The following is a 12,354-nucleotide window of genomic DNA, read 5'->3' on the forward strand; positions in this document are numbered from 1 at the left end:
GGCGGGGGGGTCCTGGTTGGGTGGGGGGCTGGGGGGATCCATAGGGGAAAGGGGGGGGGTGTTGTGGGGGTCCAGGGCAGGAGCAAGGGGGAGGGGGGATTTGGGGTTCCCCCCAATTTTGGGGAATGTGAGGGGGGGTCCCAAGGGCACCCCCCCCGTTTTGTGACCCCGTGAACCCGGAGGGGGACATTTGGGAGCCTCCTCTCCCCACATCCCCAATTCTGGCAGTGGAGGGGACGGGGGGCGATGGGGTGACAAAGGGGGGCTCTGGAGATGTCCGGGGGGGCCCCCAATCTGAGCAAGTGAGGGGGGTCCCAGGGGTGTCCCCCCCCAATTTTTTGACCCCATGAACCCAGAGGGGGAGATTTGGGGTCCCCTCTCCCCACATCCCCCATTCTCGCAGCAATGGGGGACGGGGAGAAGACGGGGGAGCGATGGGGCAACAAGGGGGGACCTGGGGGGTGTGTGTGTGTGGGGGTCTTCCACCCCTTCCCCCCTCACCGCTTGAAGCGGTAGGTGATGGGCAGCAGCAGCTTGCTCTTCTTGAGCGCCTGCACCTTCTGCAGGGTGGCGGGGTCGAGGGCGAGGAAGCAGCGGCGCGAGTACTCGAGGAGCCGCTCCTTGGCCGGGTCGAACTCGCCCACCTCGGCCAGCTTCTCGGGGGCCACCAGCAGCAGCTCGGCGATGGGGGTGGTGAGGGCCACGGTGTTGCGGTCCACGCGGTGGTGCTCGAAGGCCCGGCTCATGCTCTTGAGGCGCTGGAAGGTGGTGAGGATCTTCTTGTAGCGGGAGAGGACGCCGTCCGCGTCCTTCACTGCGGGTCCCAAGGGGGGGGGGACACACGGAGGGGGACACACGGGGGGCAACGGGGGGCAAGGGTATGGGGACGGGGGGATGGGGGGCAAGAAGGCGGGGGCGTTGGGACGGGGAGGACACATGGGGGGACACACACGGGGGGCAACGGTATGGGGATGGGGGCAAGAAGGTGGGGGCGTTGGGACGGGGGGGACACACACGGGGGGCAAGGGTATGGGGACGGGGGGACGGGGGGCAAGAAGGCGGGGGCGTTGGGATGGGGGGGGGGACACACGGGGGGCACACACGGGGGGGACACACACGGGGGGCAAGGGTATGGGGACGGGGGCAAGGAGGCGGGGGGTGTTGGGACGGGGGGGACACACACGGGGAGCGACGGGGGGCAAGGGTATGGGGACGGGGGGGACGGGGGTAAGAAGGCGGGGGCGTTGGGACAGGGGGGACACACGGGGGGCAAAGGTATGGGGACGGGGGGACGGGGGCAAGAAGGGGGCGTTGGGACGGGGACGGGCGTGGGGACAAGGATGGGGACGTGGGGACGTGGGGATAACGATGGGGACACGAAGACAGGGACATGGGGGCAAGGATGGGGACAAGGACGGGGACGTGGGGACATGGGGACAAGGATGGGGACGTGGGGACGTGGGGATGAGGATGGGGACATGGGGACAGGGATGGGGACAAGGATGGGGACATGGGGATAACGATGGGGACACGAAGACAGGGACATTGGGACAAGGACGGGGACGTGGGGACATTGGGACAGGGACATGGGGACGTGGGGACATGGGGACAGGGACATGGGGACAAGGATATGGGGATGAGGATGGGGACGTGAGGATATGGAGACAGGGATGGGGACAAGGACAGGGACGTGGGGATGAGGATGGGGACAAGGATGGGGACACGGGGACGTGGGGATGAGGATGGGGACATGGGGACACGGGGACAAGGATATGGGGACGAGAATGGGGACAGGAACATGGGGACAAGGATGGGGACAAGGATAGGGACACGGGGACGTGGGGACAGGGATGGGGATCATGGGGACAAGGACATGGGGTTAAGGATGGGGACATAGGAACAGGGATGGGGACATGGGGATGAGGATGGGGACAGGGACATGGGGACGTGGGGACAGAGACATGGGGACAAGGATGGGGACGTGGGGACAGGTGTGGGGATGGGGACATGAGGACAAGGACGGGGACATGGGGACAAGGATAGGGAGATGGGGACAAGGATGGGGACATGGGGACGTGGGGACAGGGACATGGGGACATGGGGACGAGGACGGGGACGGGGACATGGGGATGTGGGGACAGGGATGGGGACAAGGACGGGGACACGGAGCGGGGACGATTTAGGACACGGGGACAAGAGGAGAGCAGAGAGAGAGGAGGCACCGTCACCGTCACCGTCACCCCCTCGGGGACAGGGGCATCCCTGGGGGGGGGTGTCCTGGGGGTGTCCCCAGGGTTGTCCCCAACGGGGTGTCCTCAAGGGGTGTCCCTGGGGGGGTGTCCCCAAAAGGGTGTCCCAGGGGGGCGTCCCAGGGGGTATCCCAAGGGGGTGTCCCAAGGAGGTGTCCCCACGGTGTCCCCAGGGTGTCCCCGGGGGGGTGTCCCCAGGGGATATCCAAAGGTGATGTCCCCAGGGGGGTGTCCCCAAGGGTGGTGTCCCCAAAGGGGTGTCCCAGGGGGGTGTCCCCAGGGGTGTCCTCAAGGGGGTGTCCCCAGGGGGTGTCCCTGGGGGGGGGGGGTGTCCAGGGGGTGTCCCCATGATGTCCCCAAAGGGGTGTCTCGGGGGGGTGCCCCCAAGGGGGTGTCCCCATGGTGTCCAGGGGGAATCCCCAAGGGGTGTCCCCGGGGGTGTCCCAAGGGGGTGTCCCCATGGTGTCCGGGGGGGGTCCCCAAGGGGTGTCCCAGGGGGTGTCCCCAAGGCACCGTCCCCGTGGGGGTGTCCCCGGCCCCCCCCGCGCCCCCACTCACCCCGCTGCCTCTCGCGGGTCCTGGCCTTGCCGGCCCTGCGCCGGGCGCCTCCGCCTTTGGGTCTGGGGCGCCGCCGCTCCCCGGCGCCGTCCTCGGGGGGCCGCGGGGGGAGGGACGGGGACGAGGCGCCGCTCTCGTCCTCATCGTCCTCCGTGGCCCCCCCCCGCCCCGGCCGGCCCCCGCCGCCCCCCCGCCGCGGCGGCGCCTTCCCGCGGCACAGCTCCTCTGCGGGCAGCGCGGCGATGGGGGGGGGTCACAACGGGGGGGTGTCACCCCCCCCCCCCGTGTCACCCCCTCCCCTTCGTGTCCACCCCCCCGTGTCACCCCCATACCCCGTGTCCCCCCCGTGCCCAATGTCCCCCCCATATCCCATGTCCCCATGTCCCCCCCATACCTGATGTCCCCCCCGTGCCCCCCATCCCCCAACTCCCCCCATACCCCCCACCCCCTGTACCCCTATACCCCCCACACCCCAATAACCCCCCCACCGTCCCCCCCCATGCCCCCCCCCATGCCCCCCCACACCCCCCCCCCCATCCCCATCTCCCCCCAACTCCCCGCACCCCCCCCATACCCCCCCCCACCCCCTATACCCCCCCACCCCCCCATACCCCCATACCCACCCCCACCCCCCTGTGCCCCCCCGATGCCCCCCCGTCCCCCCATGCCCCCCCACGTCCCCCCCATGCCCCCCCCCCACCCCCCATCCCCATCTCCCCCCATGTCCCCCATAGCCCCCCACCCCCTGTGCCCCCCCGGTGCCCCCCACCGTCCCCCCCATGCCCCCCCCCACCCCCATCCCCATCTCCCCCCATGTCCCCCATCCCCCCCCCCCCCATACCCCTACATCCCCCTCCCACCCCCTGTGCCCCCCCGATGCCCCCCCACCGTCCCCCCCATAGCCCCCCCCATGCCCCCCCCCTGCCCCCCCCCACCCCCCATCCCCATCTCCCCCCATGTCCCCCATCCCCCCCCCACCCCCTATACCCCCACCCCCTATACCCCCATACCCACCCCCACCCCCCTGTGCCCCCCCCCGGTGCCCCCCCCGCCCCCCCCATAACCCCCCCATGCCCCCCCGCCCCCCCACACCCCCCATCCCCATCTCCCCCCATCTCCCCCCATGTCCCCCATCCCCCCACCCCACCCCATACCCCCATCCCCCCCCCCACCCCCAGTGCCCCCCCCCATGTGCCCCCCCCCCTCACCGTCCCCCCCCGGGCGGCGGAGATGAACTTGTCGAGCTGGCAGCGGAGGAAGTCGCGCTCCTCCTCCAGGTCCTCGATGCGCTTCTGCAGCCAGGCGTTGCGCTCCAGGGCCAGGTGCAGCTGCGCCCCCAGCGCCCCCCCCAGCGCCCCCGCGCCTCCGACGGCTCTGGGGGGGCACCCCGCAAAGCTCCAGGACCCCCCCCCCCCAACACACACACCTCCCCGGAGCTTCCCTGACCCACACTGACCCGCCTAGAGCCACCCCGAAATCCCAAATCCCCCCCCTCCAAAAAAACTACGCCCCCCCCCCCCCCCAAAAAATACGCCCCCCCCAAAAATGGCTGCACCCCCCGAAAAATACCTGCAGCCCCCCCAAAAATACCTGCACCCCCCCAAAAAATACCTGCACCCCCCCAAAATACCAGCACCCCCCCAAAAAATACCTGCACCCCGCAAAAAAATACCTGCACCCCCCCCCAAAAATACCTGCACCCCCCAAACCACGAATCCCCCCCCCCCCAAAAAAAAATCTATACCCCCCAAAACCCCAAATACCCCCCAAAAAACCTACACCCCCCAAAAAAAACCCTACGCCCCCCCCAAAAATACCTGCACCCCCCAAACCACAAATCCCCCCCCAAAACATCTATACCCTCCCAAAAAATATCTACACCCCCCAAAACCCCAAATACCCCCAAAATACCTACACCCCCCAAAACCCTAAATCCCCCCCCAAAAACACCTACACCCCCCCAAAACCCCCAATTCCCCCCCCCCCCAAAATACCAACACTCCCCAAACCCCAACCCCCCCCCAGGACCCTGCACCCCCTTGGACCCCCCGAACACCCCGATCCCCCCCCAGACCCCAAATCCCCCCCAGGACCCTGCCACCCCCCTAGTGACCCCCTGAGACCCCCCAGACCCCCCAGACCCCAAATCCCCCCTCCAGAACCCCCCCCCCCAAAAAAACACCCCAGGACCCCCGCCCAGAGCCCCCCAGACCCCAAATCCCCCCCCAGGAACCCCCCCAAAAAAAACACCCCAGGACCCCCCCAGACCCCCCAGACCCCAAATCCCCCCAGGACCCCCCCCCCCAAAAAACCACCCCAGGACCCCCCCCCAGACCCCCCCAGACCCCAAATCCCCCAGGACCCCCCCCCCAAAAAAACACCCCAGGACCCCCCCCAGACCCCCAGACCCCAAATCCCCCCTCCAGAAGCCCCCCCCCCAAAAAACCACCCCAGGAACCCCCAGACCCCAAATCCCCCCAGGACCCCCCCCCCCAAAAAAACACCCCAGGACCCCCCAGACCCCCCAGACCCCAAATCCCCCCCCCCAGGACCCCCCCCCGCCCGCAAAAAAGCACTCCAGGACCCCCCTAGAGCCCCCCAGACCCCAAATCCCCCCTCCAGAACCCCCCCCAAAAAAACCACTCCAGGACCCCCCCCCCCCAGACCCCAAATCACCCCCCCAGGACCCCCCCCCCCCCCCCAAAAAACACCCCAGGATCCCCCCCAGACCCCAAATCCCCCCCCAGGACCCCCCCCCCAAAAAAAACACCCCAGGACCACCCGCCCAGACCCCCCAGACCCCAAATCCCCCCAGGACCCCCCCCCCCAAAAAAAAGCACCCCAGGACCCCCCCCCCGCCGCTGCCCCCCCCCTCACCTTCGAAGTTGCTCTGGGGGGGCTGAGGCTGTAGAAGAGGGGGGCTCGATGTGGGGGGCTCCTCGAAGGGGATGGAGAGCTCAAAAGCCTCCTCGTCCTTCTTCACTGGGGGGGGGGCACAGGGGGGGGTCACCAGCAGCCTCCCCCCCCCATTTACCCCCCTGAAAAGCCCCCCTTAACAGAACCAACCCCCCTTAGCGCCATTCCCCCCCCATCAATAAGGGACCCCCCAACTATAGGGACCCCCCTGTTCATTAGGGCCCCCCCATCAATAACTGACCCCCCCCCATCAATAACTGACCCCCCCATCAATAAGGGACCCCCCCCAATCAGTAAGGGCCCCCATCAATAGGGGACCCCCCATCAATAACAGCCCCCTAATCAATAAGGGCCCCCATCAATAGGGGACCCCCCAATCAATAGGGGACCCCCATAAATAAGGGCCCCCCCATCAATAGGGGACCCCCCATCAATAACTGACCCCCCCATCAATACGGGACCCCCCAATCAATAATTGACCCCCACCAATCAATAAGGGCCCCCCCCCATCAATAGGAGACCCCCCATCAATAACTGACCCCCCCATAAATAAGGGCCCCCCCAATCAATAACTGACCCCCCCAATCAATAAGGGCCCCCCATCAATAGGGGACCCCCCCCCTCAATAACGGACCCCCCCCCAATAAGGGCCCCCCCCATCAACAGGGGACCCCCATCAATAACTGACCCCCCCCAGTCAATAACTGACCCCCCCATCAATACGGGACCCCCAATCAATAATTGACCCCCCCAATCAATAAGGCCCCCCCCATCAATAGGAGACCCTCCCATCAATAACTGACCCCCCCATAAATAAGGGCCCCCCATCAATGGGGGACCCCCCCATCAAGAACTGACCCCCCCAATCAATAATTGACCCCCCCAATCAATAAGGGCCCCCCCATCGCTAACTGACCCCCCATCAATAGGGGACCCCCCCCATCAATAACTGACCCCCCCCAATCAATAAGGCCCCCCCCCATCAATGGGGGACCCCCCATCAATAACTGACCCCCCATCAATGGGGGACCCCCCATCAATAACTGACCCCCCCCCCCATAAACAAGGGCCCCCCCATCAACAACTGACCCCCCAATCAATAAGGGCCCCCCATCAATGGGGGACCCCCATCAATAACTGACCCCCCATCAATGGGGGACCCCCCATCAATAACTGACCCCCCCCCATAAACAAGGGCCCCCCATCAACAACTGACCCCCCCCAAATCAATAAGGGCCCCCCATCAATAGGGGACCCCCCTATCAATAAGGGACCCCCCATCAACAACTGACCCCCCAATCAATAAGGGCTCCCCCATCAATAGGGGACCCCCCATCGCTAACTGACCCCCATCAATACGGGACCCCCCAATCAATAATTGACCCCCCTAATCAATAAGGCCCCCATCAATAGGAGACCCCCATCAATAACTGACCCCCCCCCATAAACAAGGGCCCCCCATCAATAACTGACCCCCCCAAATCAATAAGGGCCCCCCGTCAATAGGGGACCCCCCTCAATAACGGACCCCCCCCCAATAAGGGCCCCCCCCATCAACAGGGGACCCCCCCATCAATAACTGACCCCCCCAATCAATAACTGGCCCCCCATCAATACGGGACCCCCCAATCAATAACTGACCCCCCAATCAATAACTGGCCCCCATCAATACGGGACCCCCCCAATCAATAACTGACCCCCCCAATCAATAACTGACCCCCCCATCAATACGGGACCCCCCAATCAATAATTGACCCCCCCAATCAATAAGGGCCCCCCCATCAATAGGAGACCCTCCCATCAATAACTGACCCCCCCATAAATAAGGGCTCCCCCCATCAATAGGGGACCCCCATCAATAACTGACCCCCCCAATCAATAAGGGCCCCCCATCAATAGGGGACCCCCCATCAATAACTGACCCCCCCCATCAATAGGGGACCCCCCATCAATAGGGGACCCCCATCAATAACTGACCCCCCCATCAATAATTGACCCCCCAATCAATAAGGGCCCCCCAATCAATAAGGGACCCCCCAATCAATAACTGACCCCCCCATCAATAGGGGACCCCCCAATCCATAACTGACCCCCCAATCAATAAGGGCCTCCCCCCATCAATAGGGGACCCCCCATCAATAACTGACCCCCATCAATACGGGACCCCCATCAATAATTGACCCCCCCCTAATCAATACAGGACCCCCAATCAATAATTGACCCCCCTAATCAATACAGGACCCCCCAATCAATAATTGACCCCCCCTAATCAATAAGGCCCCCCCCATCAATAGGAGACCCCCCATCAATAACTGACCCCCCCCATCAATAAGGGCCCCCCATCAATAGGGGACCCCCCATCGCTAACTGACCCCCTAATCAATAGGGGACCCCCCAATCATTAATTGACCCCCCCCCAAAAAAAACGCCCCCCCCCAATAATCCCCCCCCCCGTACCGGCTCGGCGGCGCCCACCGCGCTCGGCCATGGCTGGGCCCCCCCGGCCCCCGCTGCCTCCGGGCACCTCGGGACGCTGCGGGGGGGGGGGGACACGGGGGACGTCACGGGGGGGACGGTGCCCCCCCCCCCCCCCAAAAAACGACCCCCCCCCCCCAAGCCCTGAGACCCCCCCCCAAATCCAGAGACCCCCCCGAAACCCTGAACCCCCCCCAAAAAAAACAAGAGCCCCCCAAATCGAGCCCCCCCAAATCCTGAGCCCCCCAAAATCCTGAGACCCCCCCAAAAAAACCCTGAGACCCCCCCAAAAAAAACTGAGACCCCCCCAAATCCAGAGCCCCCCAAACCCTGAGACCCCCCCCCCAAAAAAATGAGCCCCCCCCCAAAACCCCAAGACCCCCCAAATCCAGAGCCCCCCCAAAAAAACCCTGAGCCCCCCCCAAAAAAACCGAGCCCCCCCCCCAAAAAAAAACTGAGCCCCCCAAACCCTGAGCCCCCCAAACCCTGAGCCCCCCCCCCCCCAAAAAACCCTCAGCCCCCCCCCCCCCCCCCCAAAAAAATCAGGCCACCCCCACACCCCCCGTCCACCATCCCGGCCCCCCCCAATAATTGGGACCCCCCCCCAAAAAAAAAAACCCTCAGCCCCCCCCCAAAAAAATCAGGCCTCCCCCCCACACCATCCCGGCCCCCCCCAATAATTGGGACCCCCCCCCAAAAAAAATCCCTGAGCCCCCCACACCATCCCGGCCCCCCCCCAATAATTGGGACCCCCCCCAAAAAAAATAAGCCCCCCCCCAAATCCAGAGCCCCCCCCCCAAAACCAAGCCCCCCCCCGAAAAAAAACCCTCAGACCCCCCCCCCAAAAAAATCAGGCCTCCCCCCCACCATCCTGGCCCCCCCCAATAATTAGGGACCCCCCTCCCCTCCAACGCCCCCCCCCCAAAGGGGGGTCACGTGGGGGTCCCCAGGTGGGGGGGGTCCCGGGGGGGCTCCCGGGGGGGGGGGGCCCCGCTCTCACCCCGCTCCGCATCCACCCGGCGGCCGCCGCCCGCCCAGGGCCCGCCTGCAAAGCGCGGGGAGGGGGGGGGAATGGAGGGGGGGGGCACAACCGCAGCGCCCCCCCCCCGAAAAAAATCCCGCCCCCCCTCCCCCTTACCCCGCCCATCGCCTCCCTCCTCCTCCTCCTCCTCCCCCCTCCCCCCGGGGGATTTTTCGCCTCCGATCGCGTTCGGCTCTTGCGCGACGCTCCCTAAGCCGCCGCCCGCCCCCGGCCGCCGCCCGTAAGGGACCGGGGGAAAATTCCCAGCCCGGCTTCGGACGAAAAATGGGGAGGGGGAGGCTCGGAGGAGGGTTTTTTTTTTTGGGGGTGGGGGGGGCCCGCGGTGCGTGGGGGGGGTGGGGAAGCGTGGGGGGGGGGAAGCGGGGAAAAAAAATTGTGGGGGGGGGGGGGCTCGGAACTCGGCTTCTCGCCGCCTTTTTCCCGGCCGGGCACCAAACGCTGCGACACCGGCGCGGGCCGAGGGGCGACGACGGCCGCGGCCCCCCCGCGCCCCATGGGGCCCCCGGCCGCCCCCGCCGGGGCCTGCCCCTGACCCCCCCCCCGACCCCCTCCTCCCCCCCCCCCCCGCCGGACCCCCAATATCCCCCCCAGGACCCCCCATCCCCTTATTCCTCCCCCCCCCCCCCGGGGGGCTGGGCCGTTCCCCTCCCCCGGGGCTGGGCCGGTTCCCCCCCCCCTCCCCCCCCACGTTGCCCCCCCCCCCCCATGAAGCGGGGACCCCCGGAGCCCCCGGCTTAGCCCCGAGCGCCGCCGCCGCCGATCGGCCCCATGAAGGTGCAGAGGTGCGGAGCCATCCCCCCCCCAAATCCTGACCCCCCCCCCCCAAAAATCCTGACCCCCCCCCAATCCTGACCCCCCCCCCCAATTCCCGACCCCCCCATCCTGCCCCCCCCCAAATCCCGACCCCCCCAATTCCTGACCCCACCCCCAAGTCCTGACACCCCCCCAATTCCTGAGCCCCCCCCAAATCCTGACCCCCCAAATCCTGACCCCCCCCTCCCAATCCTGACCCCCCCCCAGTGTTGGGGTCACCCCCCTCACTGTCCGGGATCCCCAAATCTGCCCCCCCCCCCCAGCACGATCCGGGGGGGAGCCCCTAAATCTGTCCCCCCCCCCCCGTGTTTCTGGGAGGGGGGGGCGAGAGTTTGGCCCCTGCAGGGGGGACCCCCAAGGGGGGAGGGCTGTAGGGAAGCTGGGACCCCAGGGCCTCCCCATTTTAAGGAGGGGACCCCCAAACCCCCCCATTTACTCTCAGAAAGGGGGACCCCAAATCCCCCCTTCATTCCCAGGGAGGGGACCCCCAAATTCCCCCCCCCACCCCCCCTATCATGCTCCCCCTTCCCATAACCCCCCCCCCCCGGGGATCTGTGACCCCCATATCCCTCCCCCATCATGCTACCCCCCGTAACCCCCCCCCATAACCCCCACATCCCCCCCCAAGGGATACGGGACCCCCATATCCCCCCCACACCATGCTCCCCCCAACCCACCATAACCCCCACATTCCCCCCCAAAGGATCTGGGACCCCCATATCCCCCCCCACCATGCTCCCCCCCCCCCCAACCCCCATACCCCCACCCCAGGGATCTAGGACCCCTATATCCACCCCCCCCATCATTCTTCCCCCCCAAAGGATCTGGGACCCCCATATCCCCCCTCATGCTCCCACCCCCACAACCCCCATACCCCCACCCCAGGGATCTAGGACCCCCATATTCCCCCCCCCCATCATTCTCCCCCCAAGGGATCTGGGACCCCCATATCTCTCCCCATCATAGTCGCCCCCCAGCCCAAGGGATCCAGGACCCCTTTCCCCCCCCCCATGCTCCCCCCCCACTTCAATCTAACCTCTCTCTTCCCCCCCCCCCCCCAAAAAAAAAACCAGCACCACCGAGACCCCGGAGCCCCCCCGGCCGCTCCGCCACCCCCGGACCCCTCGTCCAGCTCCGGCTCCGACCTCGGCGCCCCCAACGCAACCCCCGGGACCCCCCCCCACAACACCACCACCACCACCAGGAGGAGGAGGAGGAGGAGGAGAAGGAGAAGGAACACCACCACCACCAGGAGGAGGAGGAGGAGGAGGAAGAAGAGGAGGAACACCACCACCACCAGGAGGAAGAGGAGGAAGAGGAGGAGGAGGAGGAGGAGGAACACCACCACCACCAGGAGGAGGAGGAGGAGGAGGAAGAAGAGGAGGAACACCACCACCACCACCACCAGGAGGAAGAGGAGGAGGAGGAAGAGGAGGAACACTACCACCACCACCAGGAGGAGGAGGAGGAGGAAGAAGAGGAGGAACACCACCACCACCACCACCAGGAGGAGGAGGAGGAAGAGGAGGAGGAGGAAGAGGAGGAACGCCACCGCCGCCGCCGGGGGGGCCGCTACCTCCTGATCGACAGCCAAGGCCTCCCTTACACCGTCCTGGTAGCCGAGCCGGGGCGGGGGTCCTCAGGGGGGCTGCGGCGAGCCTTTTGCTGCCCGGTCTGCGGCCGCTCCTTCGAGTACCTCTCGTACCTCCAGCGCCACAGCATCGCCCACTCGGAGCACAAGCCCCACGTCTGCCGCGCCTGCGGCAAGGCCTTCAAGCGCACCTCCCACCTGGAGCGCCACAGAGTACACCCACCACGCCGGCCGCAAGCCCCACGCCTGCCCCCTCTGCCCCCGCCGCTTTCGGGACTCGGGGGAGCTGGCCCACCACCAGCGGGTCCACACGGGCGAGCGCCCCTTCCAGTGCGCCCAGTGCCACATGCGCTTCGGCGAGCGCAACACCTTGCAGCGGCACGTGCGGAGGAAGCACCTGCCCCGGCCGCCCGCGCCGTGATTTTGTCTTTGGGGGGGGGGTTGGGTTTTTTTTTCAGGGAAGGGGTTGGGTTTGGTTTCGAAGGGGGTTGTGGGGGGGTTTGGGGGGGTTTGGAGTTTTTTCCGGGGGTGGTTTTGGTCCTTTTTGGGGGTGGTTTTGGGGGTTTGGGGGTGGTTTTGGTCTTTGTTGGGGGGGGTTGCGGGGGTTTTGGGGGGGTTTGGGGGGTCAGTCTTGGTTTGGGGTGGTTTTGGTCTTTTTTTGGGGGGGGGGGTTAGGGGGGGGGTTTGGGGGGGTTTGGGGGGGGGGTTGG

The 12,354-nt window shown here is 66.6% G+C and overlaps 2 protein-coding genes and 1 long non-coding RNA gene across 3 annotated transcripts; 1 reads left to right on the forward strand and 2 right to left on the reverse strand.

The window, feature by feature from the left end:
• Positions 1 to 55: 55 nt before the first annotated feature.
• LOC136788663 (coiled-coil domain-containing protein 106-like) lies at positions 56 to 3,054 on the reverse strand (the record flags this gene model as incomplete). Its single annotated transcript, XM_066987302.1, has 2 exons — positions 56 to 814; positions 2,808 to 3,054. Coding segments are annotated over 2 exons (564 nt in total), but the record flags the coding sequence as incomplete, so codon positions are not given.
• Positions 3,055 to 4,011: 957 nt separating this feature from the next.
• LOC136788669 (uncharacterized) lies at positions 4,012 to 9,268 on the reverse strand. Its single transcript, XR_010827301.1, has 4 exons — positions 9,199 to 9,268; positions 8,181 to 8,256; positions 5,685 to 5,789; positions 4,012 to 4,181 (listed from the first exon to the last, which is right to left on the reverse strand). It is a non-coding gene; the product is annotated as an uncharacterized lncRNA (long non-coding RNA).
• Positions 9,269 to 10,008: 740 nt separating this feature from the next.
• LOC136788596 (uncharacterized) lies at positions 10,009 to 12,319 on the forward strand. The gene is made up of 2 exons (XM_066987159.1): positions 10,009 to 10,022; positions 11,020 to 12,319. The coding sequence occupies exons 1-2, from the start codon at positions 10,009 to 10,011 to the stop codon at positions 12,317 to 12,319; spliced, it is 1,314 nt and encodes a 437-aa protein (XP_066843260.1).
• Positions 12,320 to 12,354: the final 35 nt, after the last annotated feature.

Source organism: Anser cygnoides, chromosome W (genome assembly GCF_040182565.1).
Source record: "Anser cygnoides isolate HZ-2024a breed goose chromosome W, Taihu_goose_T2T_genome, whole genome shotgun sequence".
In the NCBI taxonomy this organism is placed as follows: domain Eukaryota; kingdom Metazoa; phylum Chordata; class Aves; order Anseriformes; family Anatidae; genus Anser; species Anser cygnoides.